Genomic DNA, 26,151 nt, shown 5'->3' on the forward strand with positions numbered 1-26,151 from the left:
GATTCTTCTGTGCAGATAGAGAATTATCTGATTGGAAGACTTAAAAAAATATCATGTCTGTACCGGAAGTTTTGAGTATGACTCTCATGTAACTTTACTAGCCTTGAAATTGCCTATCCATAAACATGAGATTTAGTGTAGGAGGCTTCTGGATTTTTTTTTTTTTCAGAGGGAAATTGCCTAGATGTATAAACCCAGAAAATATCTCTGCATTGTAATATTTGCAAAAGCAAAATGTGTTCTGTGGGAGCTGCCAGTTTCCTCATACTGGGCAAAATGTACAGGGAGTGTGGAGGGGAGCAGGGGGGATTTTTCAGATGCAGGGGTGCAGACAGTGTATGCAATCTGGGGGAGAGAGGAACAAATTTGTTCCTCCTTATAATAAATACAGGGTTTTTTTTTCCTGTATGATAAACGGTGGCTCCACTTCTGTGTTAAGATTACTTAAAATTCTTCAGTTAGTGAAACAGAAACAATAACTCTAAAAAGAGGTCAAGGCTGTCTGTTAAAGGTTGTCTGATGCATGTCCCAGGAAGCACATGGAAAAACTCTGCTGCACAAATGTATTATCAGCTTGTGTCAAACCTTTACCCCAGTTTCTGTAAAAAGCATTTTACAGAAGTCATGGCAGAAATCTGGTCTACTAACTTTTGTTCCTCTCCCTCTTCTCTTTTGTTTTTATTTCTTTCTTTGCAGAAGGAGGTAGAGGAGAGCTCCAGGTGGTACATGTTGTCCCTTTTAACTGGCATCTCTTTCTGAAACCCCTGTGTGTGCATGACTTGTCTTCCTGTAGCCAATTGCTCCTGCTGAGGCGCTGAGATTCAGTTTAGCATGTCATGCTTGTCTGAGGCATTGTTAACACTATGAGTTAAGAGTCTGTTCAGTGCCTATGACCTTGTACAAAGAGGAAAACATGAATGGTTGGAGTGATCTCTTCCCTTTGGTGCTCTGTGGGGTGTGTGTGATGTGCACAAGCACTGCGTTAGCAGAGGACAGGTTGTTCATCTTGTCTTTTTCAGTGTTCCTCTTTATGAATCTTGTTTAAATCAAGCTCTTCCTCATTTTTCTTCAGTTATATTATTTAATTTCATCTCATCTCTGTCTGGCTCATCCACATTCATCAGCTGAAGTCAAAAGTATGTCTGTGGGTTGTAGTAGTGGGATTAATCAAACCTGGATGCTGAAAGATATCTGCTGCAGGTCCCATGCCTTTTTAGTCACTTTGCTTTGAGCAGGGCCCTGTGCCCCACGGGAAGGGCAGAACTTTTTCCTTAATTCATACAGTTATTGTCTTTCTAGTCATGTACTGACTACCTCTACCCATTATCCTGTCAGCAACAGGTAACTTTCCTCCTAGGAGGATCTGGAGAATTGTTTCTTTGACTGCTGTGTGCTTTGTCAACAATTTGTTATCAACTGTATCTCACGTTGAGAAATTATTGGCTTTTGAATTCTCAGCTGTTTTATTTTCATGACTCTGTGCTATGTGTGTTCAGTGCCTGCTGTGCTTCCCTCTCTCTCGTAGTTCTATAAATGTGGCAAAACTGGCTTCCAGGAGAAGCTGAACCTTGCACAGATTTTGGGCCTCCATGCAGATGTCATCCCTTGAGTCTGGGGAATTTGCATTTCTAAGCTTTATTGGCTCATATGTCAGCAGTTTTGTTTCCTTCTTACTGGTAAATATTTGTCAATTAATGTGTTTTCAGGAATGCAGAGATACCAGATGTCATATATCAGTGTTAAATTCAGTCCCCTTTTGGCTTCAGTGCAAAACCACTGTAACCTCCTTCAAACTGCTCATCTGGCAGCTGGAAAAGTGGTACTGGATGGTACACCAGTTGGAAGGAGCTTCCTTTGGGGCTCTTCAGCCCTTAATTAAATGGATCCTGTTGCAGACTACAGAGTGAATTTAAAATAATCCCTTGACTTGTTGAAGCTATGGGTTCCATGTAAAATGCAGCATACTTGAGTGAATGGAAACATTGAACCACAAGACTGACTTGTTTAATTGGGAGGATTTAGTTCAGTGTGACTCTGTTAATGCCACTGAAGAAATGCTCTAATGAGGCATGACCAGAAGTTAAACTTAGTCGTTGAAACAGTTGCTCCTTGTTTTAGCCTGATTCAGATTAACCTATATCTAACTGAGGGTTTTGAGGTTTGATAATAAAACATGGTATTTGAAAACAAGTTACGATGATTTTCAAAACAAATAAGAAGAAATTGATTTTTTTAATCTGTTTAAATAAAGCAGCATAAAGCAGCTTTACATGTTCTACATCTGTTTTATATTTTAAGAGGATAATATGCTAGACACAGTACTTAAATGTGATGGGAAATTGCATTGTTAGGAAGCCTTTTATGTGGAGAGCAATATTTATATGGAGGACTAACAGATCTCTGATGTTCTTAGTTTCCCTTGTGCTGCTCCAGACTTTCTGATTTCTTATTTTATTTCTTTTTTGGACCCTCTGTCCATTTTATGTACTTCACTTTTACAGAAGTGCATAAATGTTTGTTCTGTCCATTAAATTATCTTCTTATGTATGAGAGAATTTGCAAAATTTTAAAATTGCAGCTTTGTTAAATGACTTTTTATGTTACTTGTAAACCTAGCTGCTGCTTTTCCTGAGAAGCAAAACTCCTGTTGTTTCCTTTTTAGGCTTCACTAAACATTGCCTTCCCTATGACTGAATAATTCGCCTTAAGTGACCATGTCTGTTGCCTTGTTTAATCCAGGGCCTTAAATTCATGCTTCTCTGTCACTGGCATAGTTTTTCTAACTGGTTCTTGGTTGATAAGAAACTTTAATTACTTGGAGATGACCTTTCTGCAGCTGGTTATGGTATGCTTTACTGTAAGTGAATATACTGCAATACTAGGGTTGACAAGCACTTCCCCATATGAAAGTGTTTGTAGGACTGTAGATATGAAGATGTCATCCACTGGCATCAGAAATTTAAAAATCCCCATCAAATAAGGATGTGATGGTCTATTTTATTTACATGTTTGAGTCACCATTGTTTCAGTGCTCCCATATGTGCTTACTGGAGATTAAAAAAAAAAAAAAAATTCAGATTCAGTCTGGTGTGGTTGCTTTCAAGGAAAGATCAAGTGATGGAGCTGTGCAGAGAAGCCCATAAGCCAGCAAAACATTTTCTGTGACTTGTAGCATGAGGATGACTGGGAGTTAAATGTGTCTGCTTTCCCTTTGCTTTCCCATTTGTCACAGTTGTTGCAGTGCTCTTTTCCACCTGCCTGTTGTTTCTGCTGCTTGCCCGGGCTCTGACCAGCTCAGGCTGCTGCCGTGGGCTGAACTTGAGGAGACAGATGGCTGGTGACAAGTCCCATCCCAGGGCAGCTGCTGGAGTCCTGCTGTGTCCTGGCGTGAGTGCTGCCTTTGGGGACTTGGAAACTCCCCACCTGCAGCAAATCCGTCTAGATGTATGATATTGGTGCTTGCTTTCTTTAAATGAGGAGGAATATGTGAAGAGTTCTTACCTCTAAGAGGGGTGCAAGCTGTGGATTACTTTGTTAAGCTGGTATTGCTGGAAATGTCTTAAAGCCTCATGCCAGCATGTGTAGCTAATACAGCCTTCTGGTTCTTTGACTACATGTGTCACTGGAAGAAGGGACTACAGAGGACTTCTTGGTGACTGCCATTGTGTGATTCTATGCCAATTCCTTTTATATAAACTTCCCAATTTCATTCTCTAGAACTGTTATGGTTTGGTGTCTGCTTCTCCTTTTGAAAGGCTTTTGCAGAGCTGTCTTTGTGAGACACCTTTGAATTTTCATTTTCTGTTTAGTAGTTCTCCCATTCACCTGCCTGTTGAACAAACACAGGAAGAGATTCTTTTTGCTAGAGTAAGCAAGATATTTTGTTCTTCTCCTTATAGGATTGTGTTTACATCCACCAGCTGCTTTTGCCACTTTCCTTTTGATTTTTTCTTTTTTTACTTTGATGCACAATAAGAAGATTTCATATGCTTTTCTGAAGGAATCTTGCCAACATAGTACAAAGGTATTTATGCTTTTACTTCTGTGGAGTCATTTCATTGGACATACTCCATGGATTATGTTCTCTTCCTACCTGGCTATATCATAAAGGTTTATGGTCAGTGTGATGACTAGAACTCAAATCCATTGTTTCATGCTTTTCTCCACTAAGGAACACCTTGTATGCAGTCAAATTCATGGCAGCCTTTGGGGCTTTGACCTTGCCTTGACCATTTTCTCCATGTTTTATCCTCCATTGTTGCAGTACTTGCTGTCATCAGTTCTTTCTACTGGGCCACTCTGTGAGTTCAGTGTCAGTAATTCTGGGTTTGTCATTTCCAGATTTTATCAGCAGATCCTACTTACTCCCACTAGCTTCCTTATTGCGTTGTCCATGGCTGGCTCAGTTATAGTTACTTGTTTATCCACCTCAAAGCTCCTTCCTCCTCCTCAGCTTATCTAGTCTTTATTAACGTCACGTGGCACTGCCTCAAAAAAGTTTTTTGGAAGGAAAATTCAGTTCATAATTCATTTTATGGTTAGAGAAAAATAGTTGCTTTGTGGAACAAAACCAGAATGTTGACAAAATTGGTTGTGCCTCTGTTACATTTTTTCTTGTTTTTCAATAGCCTCCATCTTAATTCTTTCCTTCATGTTTGCTCAAAACCCTTTCAAGCTTTTGAAGCCAATAATGGTCCTACACTAATCTGGATCACATTTCCCTCCTCCACATACACGCTTTAACTGTGGGTACTGCATTGGCTCTTCAACAGTCTCAAGGCATCAGCCCTCATTTGATGGATGTCAGGAGCTGGTTTTCTTGGCATTTTCTCAGGGAGAAGGCTGCCTGGAGCAAATTAGCTCTTTGCTTTCAGCAGGTGGTAACTCCTGCTTTCACACAGCCACCAGTTGCTTTGGCCCTGCATCAATATTGCCACTTACTGAAAGCTCTTTCTTTTGCCCTGTGCTGTATTGCCCAGATGATTTTCAATCTTGACCCTAGAGAAGCTCTGCCTTTTGTTTTTATTTGCATGTCTGAAAGGCTTGGTAAAAATAAATTATATTCTTGCTCATTTATTTTAATTATCTGGAACTCCTGTCAAATTTTACTTTGCACATCATGAATCTGGGACATGATGTAGGTTTGTTTTCTGATCATACTTTATGCCCTCCCCACGTTCACATTCCTGGCTGTTCTCTGTTGACTCATGGTTGCCTGTAGAAACTTGCTGAACTAGGTAACAGCTTTCCCTATATCTTTCCTTCTCCCTTTTTACCAGATTCTTGATGCTCTTCTGGTCTCCAGTCTGCAGTGAACATGCTGGTTTGTGGTCTGTTAATGTCTCAAATATCAGTCATTTATATTTCATTCTCACATAAAATGATTGAATGCTTTGTTATTACTGACTCCTTCTGCCAGTCAGTGTTGCCACATTTGTGTTTGTCATTCTCTGTCGTTCAGCACAGCTGAGCCATTGATGTCAAGCTCAGCCTGATAGGAAACCTTCGTCCATTTTAGTGTTGCTTTCCAACCACAGCTCTTCCAAGTGTTCAGATGCAAAGGTAGAGATGACCTTCTGTGTGTTCAGAAGGATCTGGTTGCATTTACTTTATGAAATCACTCTTGACCAGCAGTTGGTTCAGATCCCTCTGGAGAAAATGCAGATTTTAGGTGAGGGGTTTTGAAAGTAAAGCTTGGTGGAGCCTGTTACCAATGCTGCTGCTGCTGTGGGGAATTGTGCATGGTACTGGACTGTGGGTCTGGGCCCCTTCCTGCTCTGCAGGCCTGTCTGATCCTATCCATTCCATTATGGATAACACCATACTGTTCAATCTGTTTAAATATAAAATAAGAAACATTACTAATATGTAGTCTTTAAATCTGCCAATTCCCTAATTTGTAGGACTCAAAAATATGAAGTTTGGACATTTGCTTCTGTTCAAGTTGATACCTCAAAGAGAACTCCTCTTCCTTGGTTATTTATGCTCTTGAGAGTCTTTGTCTGTCACCTGTGAACAATGTGAGGTTGCACAGCTCATGCAGAGCACAGGTTAGGAAAAAAAAAAAAGAAAAAAGAACTCTCTTCTGGGGGTGTGTTCTTTTGTCTTGCATAAAGTTGGATCTTGTTTCCTGACTCAAGCTCCTTTGCTTTTTTGACTCTCAGGTTGTGAGTTCCATGGCTGGAAATACTTTAATTTTCACTGTTTGCAAGTCGCAGCCTCCTTTTTCTCTTGGCAGATGTGGTTATCTGAGGCTGGAGTTTTAGCCATTAGCGTCGTGACCTGCTTAGTCCTGTGTGAAAGCAGCATTTCTTTCTGAGCATGATGACCCGTGAGCTGAAACTAGGAGGTTTCAGCTTACGGGTAACCATTTTCCCCCTCTCCAGAACCTATTGTTTCTTCCAGGTACATTGCAAGTGTTCGAATACTTAGCATTTCTAATTAGCCCACTCATGATCTTCAGAGAAACAGAGAACATCATTCTGTAAATGTAATCTTAATATGAACATAAGAACATGGTTTGAATTCATTAATATGAATCCCCACATTTGCAGTCTGTGGTGTTTTCCATCACACTGTGGGATACCAGTTGACCTGCAGGTGGTGGCCAGTGTTTTATGCCTGTTAGAAATTAAATACTTTCAAATAAATGAGTGAAGCTGTAACGGGATCTCTCTGCCTAGGAGTCGAAAGAGTTTTTGCATTAGGGCATGAGCAAAGCTCACAAGATGTTCATACAGAGGTTCATGTTAGTCTGTCATTTGTGCATTTTGTACGAGAGCTTTTAATTTATAACATCTTCATTATGACCACATTCATGTTAAGTGTTGACCTGTAGTAACAGGACTCTCCAATAACTCGTTGGTGTTGGAGTAAAATTAAAAGTTTGTTTTCAAGACTGCCTTTTGAATGAGGAGTTGCACTGAACAGGCTCTTCAGGTTCCAGTCCTAGCTATTCAATGAAATTGCATAGTCTGTCTGTATCTATATGACTTATCCTGGCATCTTGATCACTGGAGGTGTTTGAAAGAGTTTCTGTATGCATATGCCTGCATGTCGTGTGGTCTGTTACCCTTTCTGCAGAATAAAATATAAATACTTTTTCCAGTGTTTCTGGAAACTAATTTCGTGTTGGTTTTTCTTCCCTTCTCCCACTTCAGGGCCAAGATGAGGCTGATCCATCAAAACCACCCTGGCTCAAAGGCGGGTAAGTGCTATTTTGAGACCTTTTATCCCTCTGTTTATTAGAGTATACTTTAGAGGTCTGCAGTTCAGTCTAAGTAAAAATAGCATTTATGATGTTTTTAATGAAATAGTCAAGTGGCCAAAACTCACTGAGGGCCAGGCTGCTGTTGTGTTTCAGTCTCTTCTTAAGCAGCTGGAGGTGGGATGTGCAGCTCTTCCAGACCTGTGGTTAAGAATAAGACTATAGTTGCAACATATAATCTGTAATGTGTTGGTGGCAAGTCCTTACGGCAGAGTATTAAATAATTGCTACTGAGCACCTCAGAGTGATCTGGCTGAAATCCTTTCTCCTGGATAAGTCATCAGTGGCAGCAGGGGGAGGGGTGTAAGAGTAGCTCTGAAAGAGTGCTGTATCTTCTGCTCTTAAAAGAAGAGGATGGGTTTGGGGAAGTCTTCTGTATTTGCAGTGATTCGTTGTAGTAGTTAAAACTGCACTAACTCTAGAAATTATTGCCATTTGTATTTTTAATGCATTGCTCATCATGCCTGTTTTGCACAGATGAGAGTGAGCAGGTCATGTGTTCTCTCCACAGCACGCTACTGGCAGCGAATGAAGCAGACAAATTCTGATTGTAATTGTAGCATGACACTCTGTGGTAATAGGTGCCAGCATGGCAGCTTCCCTGGGATCCTCTGGCAGGAAAAAGACAGTGACACATTTTAAAGGTTATGTGCCTAGTATGTAATCAGGGTGATTCAGGTTGGTGTTGGGGCACACATCAGGAGCTGTCAGTCAGCCGCAGCAAGATTTGTCCTGAAATCTCAGCCTGATGTTGGCTTGCTACGCACTTAAGTTAATTCTCACAGTACTGAAGGAAGCTTCCCTAATAAAACATGAAGTTAAATTGGAGGCTTCATTATATGGTTTTCTGCTTTTGGAGTCATTGTTCTGTGGTGTTGATGTTCCCACAAAACGTCACCTGTGGGTGCCTGGAGCTGCCTAGCAACCCCCTGCTTTTCCTAAGGAACCTGGGACTTAGTGAGCAGGCTGCTGGAGAGTTGGCAATTTGCAGGAGCAGGAGGCAGTGATTTATTGTAACTATAAACAGCACCTTCTCCTGCTTTAACAAGGGGACTATGTAACTCAGTTTATTGGTTCATGCACACCAAATTACTTCCTAGCCTGAAAGGCGGGTACACCTGCAAGTTTTGAGTTACTTAAACGTGTGTTGTCAGTTCGAGGCATTGTTTGCTTTAATCTATTGGTTTTTTTTCCTTTTTATGCAAGGTACAGCTAAACAGTCTGGCTATTGTAGTTTTGGCAAAAGTCAGTCGTACTCATTCATCCTGTGCAAGGGATTCCCAGAGAAGGTGGTTGTGGGTGGTAAACCTAGAGTTCCGCCCTTAGCCACATTTTGGCTAATTAGCTTCAAAGTGTATTTAAAGCATTTATGTTTTGAGTTGTTCTTTCAATGGAAAGATTAGAGTTGTGGTGTCCTTTGAAAGAAGTAGTCGTCCTTGGTCATTGCAAACCACCTTAGCTTGCTTAGATTGTCAAGATTTAATGGAAGCCTCTGTGTGAAACGACTTGTATTAAAAGATGAATAAATGCTTCAAGCAATTTTCAATATAGTACAATGCAACAGGAGCTCCCTGTCTGTAATCACTGGCTTTGGAGATATCACTTCTAAAAAAAAAGGTACAATTGGTATTATGGATCAGTCTCTAGATGTAGTACCTCATATCTGTATCTTTTATTTATTAGTGCAAATTATATTCTCATGCAGAAATGCTATTCACTCCTCAATACTGCTCTCCATAATAATACTGTAACTATTACATCCGTTGCAGAGGAGAGTTACCCTATTACAAATAAAACTACACTGGGCATATTTGAGGCACTGTCAATTCTTCTGTCTGTACAAACACTGTAATTTTATTAAGCGAGGTAGCAGTTGTGCTTGAATAAAGGGAGGTAGCTGAAAACACACTTTTGAAAATTAGGAGTTGTTCTTGAATTTTTTTATTACTGTTAACAAGTTAAAAGCAGGTCATCTGGGTGTGTAGCTATGTAGGTACTAGGACACTTCTCTTCAGTGACAAATAAAAGCACTTTTTAAATACATTTGTCATCCTGGCTTACCACTGGTTCTCTCATAAACATCAATCTATCAAAAGTATTTTTCAGCAAACCAAGCTGTAACTAGACATGTTTCTCAAGCACAGTAATTTATATAGGCTCATCTTGAATTTATAAAGCATGCAGTTTTAATGTTCTTCTTTCCTGGGAAATGTCAGAATATCACAGCTTCCTTTCAATTAAATTAGAAAAAAAAATTTGAAATCATGTAGGAAAAAAACTGCTAGCAGGAGCATTAACTCTGGGGTTTTACTTGTGATCATTTTGTTGCATCTTTTCAGGTTATACACTCTCCCTTTCGATTTTATATTTGCTTTCATAAATCAAGGGATTTACACAAATCCTTGACACAAAGCTTATCAATAAGCCGTGTTGTGGTTTAAGTAATCCTGGGATTCTTTACATCATCTGAATAGACTGCCATGACACCTATTTTACCCCAACACCTATTTTACTGTTTACCAAACAGTATCACCAGTATCAGAAACGTTTTGTAACATAAAGGCAGCAGACAAATGTGGCAATATAAACATATTTCTTTGTGTTGTGGGTGAGATTTTTCTGTAGTAAGTCAGAAGGGATTTTTGCAGTATGACTTGGTCAAAAAGTTTTCCTGGAGTTCTCTATTGGAAATGCTGATAGCCTCTAGTAAAAAAAACAGTGTGGCCTTGCTGTGAGGATTTCCAGTGTTGGAAAACTGCACTGTTGGAAAACCGTGGAGCTGACACAGCTCTTGCAGTTTACATGTGACTGCTCACCTTCCCACCAGGCTTGTTCAGCCAGCAGCAGCTGTCAGCTCAGCCATGGCTCGGACACGTCGCCCTCCTACGCCCCATAAAAAAAGTCAATTGTACTATTACAATTCCGTCACATGTTTCTGTAATAATGGACTGTTTTCCTCTTTGTCACAGCCTCATGCTAGGCTCTGTTGTGACATCCTTGTCTATCCTCAAGCTATACTATAGGTTTGGTCATGCTGGATATTTTTGTTGTTTGGGTGTTTTTTTGCCTTTGGCTGTATTTAAGGGGGCTTGAGTAGGCCCTGCTCTCTAATTGCTGCAGGTTGCCTTGTGTCATTTTCAACCTTACAATTTTCATGGCATGTACAAATTTGTAATGGCAGTTTTCAAAGGTAGTTTTTATGTCTGTAAGAACAGTTTGTCCCATACTCCTTTTTCTTGTAATTTTCCTGCAGGGTGTTTTGGCTGGGTATGTTGTAGCAAATCAACAAAATAACCAGGCTGAAATAGCCAGCCAGTTCATCACACAAATACCAAAATGTGTAAACCAGAATGGTAGGGAGTGAAAGCAAATGGCTAAGGAAAGAGAGGCAGAGGATTCCTTTACAGTCTTGAGAAGACCACCTCAGGAACCATATTCTTAATGTTAGCAAGGCCTGAAAACAGAATGGAGATGGGGAGGATGAGGGAGACACTGAGAGGTGCTGGGGATTTTGCCTGCTGGGCTGGGTGTTCATTGCAGGGAGGAAGCCGCAGCAGAGAGGTGCATGCTTGGTTTCCAACTTTAGTAAAAGGCATTATTCAAAGTCCTTAGAGACGGATGCATTTTCTAGGGACCTTTAAGCTGGATTAATAGGCCATCTTCAAGTACAGGGTTACATCCATGTTGTGTTAGCAGTAAGTGGCAGGATCCAGGTATAATTATCTAGGCTGGTCTTGTCAGGAGGGAAGTCGGTTAGAGTGTTTTATTTCATCAGGCTCTGGCTGTTACTGGGGTAATTGCCCTTTTGCTCCATTGTCACTTCTGCCAGCAAATGCCATCTCTTGTGTGTACAGGTCTGCATCGCTTGAAATGCTGAGCACCATGAATGCTCTCTTTTACAGAAATAAAAATAATATATTTTCTCCTAAGATGTCAGGTCTTCAGGTCTTTCCTAATAATTATACGGACCTCAAGGGCCAGTATTAAGTGTGCTCTAGACTAGAATCAGAAGATGGGTAGCAGCATCGTGCCCCTGGGCTGATCTTCTTTGACGTCCTCCCTCCTAACAACCAACACCAAGCAAAAATGTCTGGATTGTTGCGTGTGAAGAAGAGAAACACTTAATCGTCTTTAGCATTAACTTTACACTTTCTTAAGTATAATCTGGCTGTTTTTCTTCCTTCAGTAAAGCATCCCCCTCTTTACCCCCCCCAGCCCTAAATTAATTAAGTTGTTGTTTTTTTTTTCCTCCTGAATTTCCAGGCCTGCAGGTGGTCTCTATGGCATTGATAGTATGCCTGATCTACGCAAAAAAAAGCCAATTCCACTTGTCAGTGATCTGGTAAGAGATTTGTTTGTTTCTTTTCTGCCACACAGCATTTACACAGCTGGCTTTACTTTCTTGATATATGAGGACATTCATTGTCACTTCAAGAAGCTCAAGCGTTTTGTTAAATTAATTCTTACGCTAAAGGGTTAGGAGTCCTGCTTGAAAAATCTCAGTGAGAATGAGCTGTGGTTTTGTAGACAATTTCATTCATTTGACACAATTAGGGTATTTCTCAAGTTCTTAATCCTTTTTATTTTACACAAAATACTTGATTGTTTTTAGGCCTGCATAATTTTTAAATGTTTTGCTAAAAATCACATACCTTAGGGAAAGTTATAATGTCCATGTGAGGTTTGGCAGCTTACCAGAAGGCTGGAATTTCAGATAGATAAACGAGCATATGTGCTTGGATTTTAAAAGCTATTTGCAATGGTGCCAGTAGACTTCTGCTCTGAGGAGGCATGAGAACCAAGTGAGTAATGAGGACTACTTTCATATGCTTGCATGATATGGTGAAATAAGGCTTCTGCAGAACAAATGGTTTTCTGTTGGTTGTATTCAGTACACGTAGTGATTTCATACTTGAGAGAAATGCTGTAACAGCTGAAAGACCAAAGTTTCTATATCCTGTAATTCATGTGAAAAGATGCATACAATTTTGTCTGCCAGCTTATACATGGGCATAATGGTATGTGTCTAACTAACTGCTTGTATCTTAAATCTTTGCAATAATGGCATTAACTTCTGTTACTTCCCTTGAATGCATTCATTCTCTCTCTTCACAGGCCATGGTAAGTGGAGGTGAAGACTATCCATCAAGTCTTCACCAGAAAAAAAAAAAACCCTTACTTTATGTGGTTTCCCCTTCTACTTCTTTGCTTTTTGTTTTGAACCTGCGGTATCGCAGTGAATGCGTATCCAACACTGTCCTGCTCCATCACTGTTGGAATGAACTTTTTGAGTTTAACTTGAAATAGGATAAAACAGATCATAAATGGTGCAAAACTGAGAGAGCTGAATGATTTCAAAGCAAATGCTGCTATCTTTAAATATCCTTCTCTGCCTCCGTATTGCTGCAGTGGCTGCAGAAATCCCTTGTATGCCGCTGTGAGGTGCTGCAAAGACGATGCCCTGTCCTATTCACAGCTGCAAAGCAGTGTTGGCATGATGTGAAAGGCAGTTCTTTGAGGGGACAATGCAGTTCATTGTGTTCAGTGATGGCTGATGAATGTGATACACCATCACATTCAAACCTCTGCTCCCAACTCACTCCCTTTCTTTTATCCGTGTTACTTGCTACCTCTTTACTGTCATATTTTGGGGTGTTGTATGTTTTGTAAAGCTGATGAAATAATCTCCTTTTGGATATGAACGAAGTTAGATATAGAAAAGTGAGTAAGCTGTAGTAACCTCAGACAGTAGAAAGGCTACTGTTGCTACCAGAATGTAAGAGTGGAGGTGGAAACCCAAGTTCCATTGGCAATTCTTTCAGAGAAACAAACAGAAATTTACTACAGTGAGACTGATTATGGACAGATGGAAACAAGTTGGAGTTCTTTCAGAGAATACATTTGACTCTTCTGAGATGTGAGCAGTCATTTAAGAAACCACCTTAAATGCAGTAGATTGCTGGTTTGATGTCTGGCGTGACAGAGTCCCCTTGCTCACATCTCTGGGCATGTAAATGTCAGTGGTGAATAACAAACTTTCTTCCTCCCTAGTCACTGGTTCAATCCCGAAAAGCTGGAATTACCTCAGCAATGGCTACTAGAACATCTCTCAAAGATGAAGAGCTGGTAAGTGGGAGGGTTGCTTGACTTCTCTTAATTCTTAGTAAGCACATTAAAGGGATTTGGCTCTCTGAGATTCAGAACGAGCTTCACAGATGTCTAGAAATACAGATGCAAAGCTTACTGTATCATTTTTTAAAAGAAACTAAACACATAAAAATAATATTTAATATGTCAGTATAATCCTGAAAAATGTAGAAACACAGGATCACGGAATATGCTCAGTTGGAAAGGCACCCATCAAGATAATCGAGTTCAGCTCCTGGTCCTGCTTAGGATACCCCAAGAGACACCATCTGCCTTGATGGTGTCATCCAAACACTTCTTGATCTCAGTAATCTTACCATTTCCTTCTGTGCTATCTGCCATAAGGGACAGTGTGTGAAACTTGCTTTATTCAAGATATTTCCCATCCACAAACATTAATTGTTGTCTTCCAATTATTTAATGCCTGGGGAGACATTTTTGGAAGGTGAGGGGTGTCCTCTGATACAGCATGTTAAAATTTGATGCATTTATCCACCTCAAATATGTAGCTTCATTGCACTGGTCATGCCTTTTCCTGTAAAACTCTTGTGTTAACCAGCAAAAATAGGCTCAGTCACCTTCCTGGATTTTGGTTTACGTGTGCTCTTGCCTTTCAGAAATCTCATGTCTATAAGAAGACCTTGCAAGCCTTAATTTACCCTATCTCTTGTACAACCCCACACAACTTTGAAGTGTGGACAGCCACGACGCCTACCTACTGCTACGAGTGTGAGGGGCTGTTGTGGGGCATCGCACGGCAGGGAATGCGCTGCGGGGAGTGCGGGGTCAAGTGCCACGAGAAGTGCCAAGACTTGCTCAATGCTGACTGCCTGCAGAGTGAGTAGTGGCCACTGGAGTGTGGCTGTTCCAGAAATTGTTGCTATAGCCTTCCTAAATGTACTGCCGGTATCTCAGGGATCAGTGAAGCTGCAGTGGTTAAAGTGACTGTGTGTTTTCTGAAAAGGTGCCATTGTGCTAATCCTGCCTCTGGGGGCACAGACAGCTCCACTGATGCAGAAGAACTTTGCAGCATTGTTCCTGATGTCCTTTAAAGGAAGCTTTCATTCTTTACTTTTTCACATCTGTTTGTTGGTTTTGGTTGCTTTTTGGTTTGGTTTTTTGTTTTGTTCGCTCTCTTTGTGTCAGCTTAGGTTGTGTATTTGCCAGCATATCCTGCATTGAAGTGTGGGTTGGATGAATAGGGTATGAGGCTGAACGTTCTGACATTTGTTCTGTCCCCTCTGCCCTGGTATTGCAGTTAGATTACTAGTTCCAACTGTGAGTTTGTGTCACTGTTTTACACTTCTTAGAGCAACACTGGGTTCCTGCTTAGAGTATAGAGACCCTGGACTTAGCTTGGATTATCTGTACCAACAACAGCCCGGGAAGTCATTTTGTCTTTTCAGCAGTAGGCCTGCTTGGCGGAACCACTTTAGAGACCTAGGGCTGAGTTAACAGCAATGGTGGGTCAGATACAGAGGTGTTGTTTGAGTATATAGGCAGCATTTTATCTTCCTACTAACATTTCTGATTATTTTGTTGGTGTAAAGAACTAAGTAAAACTAAGTAAAAAACTAAGTAATCTCTTCAAGAAACTCTAACTTTGCAGAATAAATTACACCTTGCACAAACAATGAAGAAATTTATAAGGAATTTGATTAAAGGAGGAAAAAAGTATTCATTTAGGCATCTGCCTTGGTCCAGTTGTTTTCATTTGCTTGAGATACCATTTCTTAATTCAGTCTCAAACTTACCTTCCTGCTTGAGAGCAAAGTATCTCAGTCTAAGTAGAATAGAAATCTCTTCCATGTCTGTTAAATGTTGAGTAGGAAGGTGTGTCTCTTTCTGTTCACTCCTACTTTTCTTGTCATTTTTGCTTGATGGAATAAATCAAAGGAATCAGAAAAGTTTTTGAAGGATGAAGGGACTTACTGCAAATTCATGTCAGCAGTTCTGGGAATATAAAAAGCCAGGTCTTGTGTCTGCCTTAGGCTGTAGTTGTTTGGCAAAGCCAGGCTGAGTGATTCAGCAAGGGATACCAGTGAATCATAGGTCATTAGTTTTTTCTTATGACTCTTCTTAACACCTCAAATGGATATAGTTTATACTTGTATTTTTGATGTGTGTAGAGTCTTAAATTTGTCGTAGTTAGGTCTCGGGCTATTTGCAGTGGCTCCTTTGTAAGACACATCTGATCCTGGCCAAACATCTCTGTCTCCCAGTTGCTTAGCAGTTCTAGATTTATCTTTGAGGGTTGGGAGGTGAGTTTATAGTATTTGAACAGTTGCATCATTGGCACCTTGGCTTTGTTGAGACCTTTCTGTGAGTAAGCAAAGAGCTGTGGTGTTGCATTTGGTCCAGGAGAATGTAGTTTGGCCATAGCTCAGTTTTCTCTCACAGTCTGATGCACAGGGTCAGTTCCTGAGGATAACCTTTTTATTTCTGGAGTTCACCAGAACTCTCTGCTAACTGGTAATTTTCAGTATTTGAGGTGAAAAGCTCAAGGCATCCAGACTTGATTCAGGTGCATACCGATGATGCTGTAATGTTGCAAGGAAGTTGTGATATCTCAGTAAGGGAGAAGTCTGTGGAGAATAGAGGAGGATTAGATTTGCACCAACACCAGAGTGGAAACAGGCACAAAGCTGTTGTACAGAGCAGTGGTCCTGAAGTTGAAAACGACAGGGAAAAAGCTCTGTATTAAAAAAATAGCTAATGAGTAAGAGGAAGTATATTCCTGCAGAGGAAGGTAGTAGTGGCTATCCATGTTCAAGAAGGGAGACTTCAGGTGGGAATGGGTACTGGAGAGAGTTCAATAGTAATGAGAGAAGTATAAGGATGTCTTGAGAGAGGATGATATAAGATGGTTAATCTTTCAAGAGAGAGGCTTGGCAGTCTGGGACAGGAGGGCAGGAATGATGCTGTTTAAAAAAAAACAAAAAAAAACCCAAAAACAAACAAACAAACAAAAAAACCCCAGCTATACTAGGTCTGTCCTAATAGAATGTTTCTAAAGAGATGTTGTGGAGCCCAGGGCTGAGGTGTAGGACATCTGCACACAGTGCACCTGCTGTGACTCTGGCTTACTCTTACAGTTTACAGTTGTAGTATCTTAAAGCCTTTCTGGGCAGTAGATGCTGTTTCGTAGCTGGCAGCAGTGGCTCTGTGAATTGGCTTAATCCTTGTTTGAACCAGTTTATGCTTTCATCCTGTTGGGGAAGAGGGAGATAAGCCGCAGGGAGAAAGATGATCTTTAAGATTTACTGTTTACAAAAGAGAAAAAGGGCTGAATTTGCTCTGAGAAAATTAAAAGTAGAAGACAACTTCAGTGATTCAGACTCCCTGGGAACAGGAATCTCCGGAGCTGAGACCGAAGAATAGCCATGGGGGAAGGTTTTCTTATCTCCAGTTGTAATTACATAATCTTATGCAATAGACTGTGGGGTGTGACGATGGCAATACTGTGTGTTTTTCCATAGAATAGAAGAAACAACTGGAAATTGCTTTTCATAAATGGCAAAGCATTAAGTAGGAACTTGTTATTTTATTCAGGGGGTTGCAGATGTTTTCACATTTTCTTTCAAAAGTAAACTCAGGATACTTCATCATGCAGAGTTACAGAAACAGAGAGGAAACAACTGAGAGTACACCAGGCTTAAAATATGTGAAGCGTGTAGAAAGATAAAACCCAGCCAAACAAAAATTTTACTTACTGAGTTACTTGTAAGGTGTCCAGAATCAAGGATGAGAAAGTGAGCAGTCTACAGGGTTACCCTTACTGTGAATGTGGAAGGTATCATTAGCTGGGGTAGAGATGTAGAGGAAGCTGGAAATGGTAATTGTGTAATGAAAAGATAGAAAAGACGCAGGATAGTGATGGGAGTTGGAGAAGGGGGTGAATATACCTCTGAAATGGGAAAAAAATTATTATCAATACTAGAAATGTATTAAAAGGCAATTTCAGGCAACTGTGTTCTTTGCTTCGGTGTGTTCATGCTAAATTTTTTCTAACTGCAACCCAACAAGTCAGAGGAAAATGGAGAAGTTTAATTTCTTTTTATACATATGTTTGAAGAACATAATCTGTGCTTGAGGGATGAGAAACAGGGTGTCATGGGGTAGAAACAACAGTTTAGAGATCCCGTAAATTCAAGACTGAACTTTATTGTATACTGAAGTCAGGAGGGATTTTTTCCAAACTGAAGTTTTTTTGTTGCTGTTGGCAAAAAATCCAAAACATTCTCAGGACATATCTTCACTTATGTCTATTTAGGGCTTCCAGAAAATGTTACAGTGGAGTAAAATAAATTTTCAGACTGGCAACAAGTGCAATTCTATTGATTATACCTTGATGCCTCAGGATATATATGCACTTCAGTCTGTATAAGTAGTCAGAAAATGTTGCATTAGAGTAAAAAGAATGTTCAGGTTGGACACAAATACTTTTCCATTGTTTATGCGCTGAAATTTTGGGTAGACACCTGGGGTTTTATTCCTTAGATTTAGAATGTGCTGTTTATCCATTTTCCATCCTTCATACCTTTCTGGGGAAGATAATTCTCCAAGTCTTTCAGAATTAAGTTAGGTTATCTCTTCTGAGGATATTTTTCTTTGTCTCTGTGTTTTTAAGGAAGTTGTTATCTGATACACTGAACAAATTTATCATCAGTGTGGGACTGCACTGGTAAAAAATTCAGCAATGCTTTGTTGCAATTTGAATCAAAACCCATTTGCACTGCTTCAGCAGGGCTATTCCATGAATTGGTGGTGTCTGAAGCACAATAACCTGGAATCAATTGTAGTATGTGTACTGCAGCCTCCTGGTTCATAATATTGTAGGTACTTAGGAGTTATTATTCTGATGATAGGACACATACCTTTTCATCATAAGCTCATAAATACTTGCTCATGGGATGGTGCTCTCTTTTTAGCCATCTGTTATTCTTGGTAGTAGAAATCTCTGCTGAATGGGTACCTTTCCTTTCTTACTTGGCTGAGAATGGATAAAGGGTTGTTCTTTAACATCCCCATGGTGTGCAAAGCTTTTGGAAACTGAGCTTTTATCTCTTGCCTTGAGCATTGGTGTAGTATTAACTGAATTACAGTTAGTACTGTAATTACTGTTAGTACTGTAACTGAATTACAGTGGGTTGGGCAATTCTGGTATCAAAGGAAGAGTAAATCCGGGGCTGGATGTGTGTGAGACCAAGGAACAAGTGCAGAGAAGTTACTACCAAAAGGGTGGAAGGGAATGACATTATGTGAGCAAGAGCCTGGTAAGAGGCCTGTACAGTTCAGGGCTAGCTTTTTTGTTGGATGCATTTTGACTCAGGACTGTGAAGCAGGTGTTACTGTTGCTTTTTGGATGAGAAACTTGTGTGTGTTGTACTCCGAGTTCAGAGGCTGCCATTCTGAGACAGAGTCAGGGAGTGGGAGGTTAGTCAGACCAATTAAATTATTTGGTAATCATCTTGCCTTCTGAGTTGAATGATGGTTAGGCACCATGGTGATGAGCAGTTGTTTGCTCCCAGAGTCCTATATAGGAAAACATTTGCACAGAAGGAAGGAGGATACCTTTATTTGAAACTTGAATATCTATTTTAAGTTTCAGGAATATATAATTTCTAAGCATTATCCGCCTACTGAACAGCTGCCTTCTATCCTAACAGTGTTGCTTTCTTGAATTCTTCTTAAAGCATAGAATAACAGAACTGTTGGTTTACTAATAGCTGTGTCAATACAATTCCAAATATAGATATATTTGCTTTCTGTTTCTAGTCATAAATTGACTAATAATTCAGTGCTGGAGAGGAAGAAGGAAAGCCCAGAACCTTTACACTTTACTTGTATATTCCATGCCTTTCTAGTGTCATCCACAGGATTTGAAAAGCTGATCCACTGACCAAAACCTTTTTGCAGCTTGAAGAAACACAATCCCAGTCCAAGAACAGGAAAAGCACCCTCTACCATTCAGTATAGTGATATGTTTTGCCTTTAAAACACATGCATCATAGTTAAGTAGTCCGCCAGTGGTTGGTTTAGAAGCCTTCTTGGTTTTGTACCAGGAAGCAGGTCTCAAAATTAAGAGAGTGTGTTGTTGAGACAGCAGAACAGACATTGTGTGCTTTTTGTTAGTCTGTATTGTTAAATAAGGTGTGTCTGATTCAGGCTTTTGCTCTGTTCAGGCACAGTCTCTGCAGGCAGAGAGACCTTTTCCAGGGAAGGAGTGATGGAGCTGCCTGGGCAAACAATCTGGGCATAGTGGGAAAGCTGTGTGAATGGAGGTGGGGGCTTTCCTCTGGAGTCAAAAGGCAGAGTCAAGTCTTGAAGGTAACTAGAGGGCTGTAGGCGTCTGTGTGTTGTGGCTTGAACATCCTGCAACCCAGGGTGCCCTGGACTGCTGCTAGGCTTGCAGAGGATAAATCTACTGTGCAAGGTCTCTGGAGGTTGTGGGTATGTTTTAATTAGAACTCCTCTATTTGTCCAAATTTGCATTCAAAAGCCTCATTTGATGCTCCTGCAATGCTTGCATTAAGGCGAGTTTTAATTTGCTCTTAATTTTCTTTAAGTCAGAAAGGCCTGAGCAGAGTTGATTTCTTTGGATCATGACAGATCTCAGAATTCCAGATAGGAAAGGCAAATTGTTCAGTTTGGCCTTTCGCAATTTCCCAGTAATTTTCTGTAGCTCTGAGTATATAGCACAGAGTCCATCTCCATCCTCAGTAGACCTAGTTCTGTTAAAGCTGAATGGCACTTCTTATCTGAAGTTCAAAGCATAGCCTCTGGTATCATTTCAGTTTCATATTCCTTTAATAAATATTAGGTGCATCACCGTTGAGTAGAAACAGGAGGGACTGTGTAATTAATTCCAGTATTTTTGATTTCATTTCATCTTAAGCCAACAACAGGAAACTCTGGGGCATGTACTTTTTGTTGTACTGAATTAAATACTGAACATCAAGCCTCTAGCAAGAAAAAATGAAAAAGTACTCAGGTAATGTAAAATTATAGCTTGTTTCACATCCAGGTCTTTAATAACATGCCTTGGTATGCAGTGTCCTTAATGAACTTCTGATACTTCAGTGGTTACAGTCTATTGCAAACTGGTTTTATTCTCTTCGGTTATGTACTGCTGGATTCCCCTCTGTGTGTGTATGCGTTCAAATGATTTTTTTCATATTTAGTCATTACTTGCTAAAACAGTTTTGTATGCAAAACTGTAGCTCCTTATAGCAGGGGCACTTCAGATATCGTATTTGCCCATTTCTGGAAGAAAACAGTTTTATGTATCTTTGTGATTGATGACTCTCTTTGCACACACCTTGCACCTGCTTTAATACATATTTTTAAGGTAATTTAATATTTAGTGAATACCTGAATGAGGACATTTTTCCTAGGACTAAGGTTACTTTAATTAAACTATCCTGGAGAAGAAAAGCAAACAAAAGTATATTACATTAAACAGAAAGGTTATGATTGAATGTGTTCACAGGACTTTTGTACTGGTTTAACTTAATTTGACTTAAGATCATAATTCGAAAATGCTGCAGACGGTATATAGAGAGACTGTGTGCAATTCTGAGATCCTGCTTTTCATTTCACACCTGAGTTATCTGCCTTGTTAGCTCACACTGGTGCTTTTATTGATGCATGTCTCGCATTTGACACGGTAGTCAATTTCTAAATTTTGACAATGAAAATGACTGTCAGAATTGAGTAGGAAGTATTTGGTGGTGGGAGTAGTCTTATCTCATAATTATATGAACTTTGAAATTGTTTAAGAGGTATGCAAGTAGGAGGCTTCTCTTTTGTCAGATGGAGTTGACTACCTGTGCGGTTATAGACTTCGTGCCTGGCTCTTTTGTTTCCAGCTACTGGACACTGTAGTAGCACTGCATGCTTATAATGGCCCAAGTTTTGAACTCTTGAGTTTGCTATCTTATAGATATTTGTTATAGTTAATATACCTTTGCAGTTCTAGAAATTGATTGAGTTGTCTCCGTGTGAACTGATAAAATAGAATGGCGTCCAGAGAAGCATTCTGTGTTTCTGCAGCTTGATGCCTGATCCAAACTGAGTGGTTCCAGGCAGAAGGAGACAGAGATTTGCAGTGACTCAGCTCAACAGGGAGCTTTGTGACACACGTCAGAAAATGCTGTCAGTTTGGACCCATCTGAACTTCTCTTCTGTGGTACTGAAGTGTAGCACTGAAACAAGCTCATAGGTGTTATTTGTAATGCAAGTCTTATGTCCTCTTCTTAGCACTTGCCTAAGCAAGGGGTTTTTTATTTGCACCAAAACAATGAGAGCAGAGGCCATGCTGATGCCTGCTCTTAGTTTAAGGACCTCATTCCTGAGCATTCTTCAGCTGTAAGGATATTAAATCAACCTGGTTTTAGGAGGGCAATCTGATCCCAGATTGTAGAGGAACTATTCCCTCTGCCTCCAGATGTCCAAGTTCTCTGTGTATGTTGGAACGGGGGGACGGAGTGTAAACGTCAGTATCAGGAACCATCATGTGAAGGGTAACTTTGATTCCTCTATCCAGATTCAGTGAGACACGATTTTGTGTGTGTTTGTTCCTCATGAGCATTGTGTATTTTCTGGTGCACAGGAGCAGCGGAGAAGAGCTCGAAGCATGGAGCTGAAGACCGGACCCAGAATTTCATCATGGCCATGAAGGATCGCATGAAAATCCGGGAGCGGAACAAGCCTGAGATCTTCGACTTGATCAGAGATGTGTTTTGTGAGAGCAAAATGACACATGCTCAGCAGATGAAGACCGTGAAACAGAGCGTGCTTGATGGTACCTCAAAATGGTCAGCAAAGATAACAATCACTGGTGAGTGGGAGAGTCACAGGTTCTCTTGGTCTCAGTTGGGAGCCTCAAGTAAGAGAGTTGGTGTGAAATTAGAACAGAGAGGGAGGGCTTCTCTGACTTCTGTGTTTTTCTGCTGGGTGCACATACAGGTAGCAGGTGCAGATACGCCTACTGCAGACACTGTAATGCACCGTGAGCTGTGGCTCATCAGAAATGCTCTTGCTATCGATATTCCTGATTCTCTGGCATTATCAGCTGCTGCTTCTCCTGGTGATCTGATACAATCTTACAGTGGCCAGAGTGTAATAAGCTAGGTGGAGATGTATCAAGTCTGAGGGTTGACCTGCAACTTCCCAGAGTGGCTTAATAATAGTGAGACAACTTCTCTGGACATGCTTTGTAAAACAAAAGGTTTTAGTAATGACAAACATAATAAACATTATCAAACAAAAGAAATATAAATTGAGAAGAGTGCAGAGAACACTCTTACATTGCTAAGGCAGTCCAAAAAAAGCACTTGAGCTCCTTTGTGGACCTTCATAAATACTTAAAGTTTTAGGAGGGACAACTTGGCCTGCTGCCAATAGAAGCAGGTACAGATGTTGAGAAACATTACTAAAGCTGAACCAACGCCCCTTTGCTGGCTCTAGACCAGTTACGATAAGGGAAGAACAGAAAGTTCTGAGGCCTCTTTTTAAAAGTCAGAGGTGAAACTGGAACCCTTTTTCCTCATTTGGAAACACCTGCTTAGGTGTGGGAGTGCTTTACTAGAGTGATCGGACACATCGTCCTGTTGCACAGTGGTGGTAACTTTTCTTTTTTCCTTTCAGTGGTGTGTGCTCAGGGTCTGCAGGCCAAAGACAAGACTGGGTCCAGTGATCCATATGTAACTGTTCAAGTGGGTAAAACAAAGAAGAGGACAAAAACGATCTTTGGGAATCTGAACCCTGTATGGGAAGAGAAGTTTTACTTGTAAGTGCTCTGACAAGGACTCTCAGCCCCATGTCACCTGTTAGTATGATCTGTGCTTTGACAACTGTGTCTTCTCTCTCTGTATGCATTCCCACATCACCTGTAATCTGGGACAGTTCTATTTTTGCTCAGCATTGTGTGTGTGTGGAGGGTTGACATCTTTAACAATAGTGCATACCTATTTATCCCGTCTGTCTTCCTTGTGTATATACAAATTATCTGCTTTATGAACACTTCTATACTGATGTTCCTAGAGAATGCTGAAGAAAAAAGAAAATATTTAAATTAGCAGCTGTTGTTCCTGGCTGAAAAAAAAGATTCCTTGTAATATGAGAGTAAAATCTATGTAGAAGACTAAGGAAACTTCAGTGACCTATTTTTGGGGTCTACTACTGGTGTTTCGCAACCGAATTTAAAGGTAATTAGTTTATGGTTGTCTGTGACACCAGCAGCCTCTTCTTTCAGCTTTGGAACATCAATGTAACAATAACTCAAAGGAGTTACTGTTGTGAGAGAGAACGTCTGAGATAATCAATGAATTGAGGGCTGAAATGAAAGCAAAGACTGGAGGCACAATTCTTTAGATAACAGCTACACTCAAAATATATTGTTTCATCCTGCTTTTATTGAATAAGTGATCAGAAGCCTTAATTTGTCATTGAAGATGTTATAAACCAAAATAGAGACATGAAATCGAACAACTGTTTTCTGAAGATTTTGGCTGATCTCATTCAACATCAACAATGATGTGTAACATCTTCCATTGTACCATCCCTGTCCTTCCTTTCTGTTCCTCCCTGTTCTTTCCTAAACTGCTTGGAGGGAGCTCTCTCTGGAAAGTGCAGTTTGTCTGTGTTTTAAAATCAGTTTCATATCAGTCCAGCTTTACAATGTACAGTAGAAACAAGATTATTTTTAAGCCGTTTTGAGCTACTCATTAACATCAGAAAATCTTACTGCTATTTTGAATGAATAAGCCCCTAGCTTTATTCTTAGTTTAATCCAAGGTAACATTTCTGCTTGGTAAGTAGGAAGTATGCTTAGGTGCCATTTGGATAACTCTAGTCAGAATAGCAGCAAGTCTGTGTGGGAGCCTTAAGGACCTTGATTTACCATGCCAAGTAGTTACCATGGTATTTGCAGTGTGCTCCCTTCTAATTTTAGGAGCTTCAGAAAATACTCTGTTTAAAGATAGCAGAGTGTGATAAATGTCACTGTTTTAACAGTGACACTGTTTAGGCTTGATCGCCATGTCCGTGTTTCAGCAGGTAACATGCTCTTGGGCATTAGAGTTGATACTGCTTTCTGTCTTGCCTGTGGTGGTTGCCTTCCTTGCCTTGGAATAGCAGGAGGAGATGAGGGGAATGAGCACAGTGCCCACAATGATGGCTGGAGAGCATTCAGTACTGCAATCAGTGTGTTGTTTCATTAGTAGATGTCAAAGCTCACCTTCTGCTGGATGAGGAGAGCGTTATTTAGAAGCATGTACAGCACTGGTTTTCTACACTCCCGTGTTTCTATTTTGCATTTATGGATCTTTTTGCAGCTAACAGCTCTTTAAGTTCTAAATTTTTCTAGCACATAATCAAATGGAAATTTAAATCAACACATTCAGGCCCAAAATACCCATTACATACCAGGCTTTTTTAAAAGAGATTGTCAGGTCAATCGAGATTGTCAAATTTTAAAGGGTTGTATGGGGAGGTGTCTTTTGTTCTTAGAATGAGGTTAATTTATTGTAGTGAGAGAAAGGTGTGGTGGCAGTTACTGAAAGCTTTGCAGTAGACATATGAATGCTTTGGTGTTCAAAATGGTTAAACAATACAAAAGGAGCAAGATATGTAAGTAGGGAGGTCAGGTCAGTTACCAGTGTGTATGTCAGCAGTGCTGGCTTGGTGGACTTGTTTATAGCTGATGTTCATTAGGTGCCTAGTGCCTTCCATATGATCACATTTCCAGTATGTTTTTCAAAGGTTATATCTAGAGCCAGAAATCTGTGTACATCAGTCATGAGAATTATAACACTGTTATTTATAACTGTGGCATGAATGAAGGCACACAATGTACATATGAGTGATACAATTCTTTCTATGAGCTCAAGAAAGTTGATTAAAAGCAGCTTAAATAAGTTTGAAAAATTTCATGCCTCTGGTAGCCTATTGTAAATAGTGGGTTTTGTGCTTATTTACAGTGATTGATAGAAAAGTATGTAAACTTAAATGTTTCTCCCTAAAAATGGCTTTGTTAGTTTTCCATATATTTTCAGAAAAAAATAATGTGGTAGGTTTGACCCAATTCTAAAGTCCAGATTTAGAATCATATTTTAGAAAAGGCAAAGTTGAAAATGCTTTGGGTTTCCATTTTAAGTGCTTTTTAGGTCATTACTAGCCTGTGTAACTGTAGGCATCTGCTTAGATTAATCACCAGTTCTTGCAGTGTATTCATGTTGCCTGAGCAAGTGATTTGCAAGCTGTTTCTTTCTGAAAATTATCTCTTTGTATATTGACATTGATAACTTTAGGAAACAGGTTGTTATGGAGAGATTTTTGTATATTTCATCAGCGTTTGAAGACCTTTGAAAACATAAGGTGTTGATATTTCTGCTCTGTTCAAAGTATTGCAGGCTTGATGCAGACTCTGCATATGTGGTGCTTGGCAGCAGGAAGCTTGGTGGGGGACTCCAGCCAGTGCTGAAGCACAATGTTCTGTGAACACACACTAAGGAAACCCTGCTTGCCTTGGATTTACAGCCCCTTCCCTCCCACAGTAAATCCCAGTTTCCTTCATTTAGTTGTGATGAGCAGGCTTACAGATGTCCTTCTCCATTTGCTATGTACTTTTACCCCCTGTGCCCTCAGCTCTCTTCCCTGGCCCTTAGCTCTGGCTGGACAGAAGACAGCATGTGTCCTGCCTGCAGCTGGATTCTGAGTTGTCTGTAGTGGTT

At 40.2% G+C, this 26,151-nt stretch overlaps 1 protein-coding gene across 3 annotated transcripts in view; it reads left to right on the plus strand.

The window, feature by feature from the left end:
• The window catches only part of UNC13B (unc-13 homolog B), a 215,302-nt gene that overhangs the window by 123,384 nt on the left and 65,767 nt on the right, over positions 1-26,151 (plus strand). For 2 of the 3 annotated variants that reach the window (XM_066180967.1, XM_066180969.1), the window contains exons 11-16: positions 7,161-7,207; positions 11,531-11,609; positions 13,319-13,393; positions 14,032-14,251; positions 22,029-22,256; positions 23,066-23,207. In XM_066180967.1, coding sequence (XP_066037064.1) covers positions 7,161-7,207; positions 11,531-11,609; positions 13,319-13,393; positions 14,032-14,251; positions 22,029-22,256; positions 23,066-23,207 — 791 coding nt within the window. Of the gene's footprint in view, positions 1-696; positions 720-7,160; positions 7,208-11,530; positions 11,610-13,318; positions 13,394-14,031; positions 14,252-22,028; positions 22,257-23,065; positions 23,208-26,151 lie in introns of all 3 variants that reach the window. The other variant, XM_066180970.1, reaches the window with a different exon arrangement.

Source organism: Chamaea fasciata, unplaced genomic scaffold (assembly GCF_029207755.1).
Source record: "Chamaea fasciata isolate MVZ Bird 193981 ecotype frontalis unplaced genomic scaffold, bChaFas1.0.hap1 SCAF_4, whole genome shotgun sequence".
Taxonomy (NCBI): Eukaryota; Metazoa; Chordata; class Aves; order Passeriformes; family Sylviidae; genus Chamaea; species Chamaea fasciata.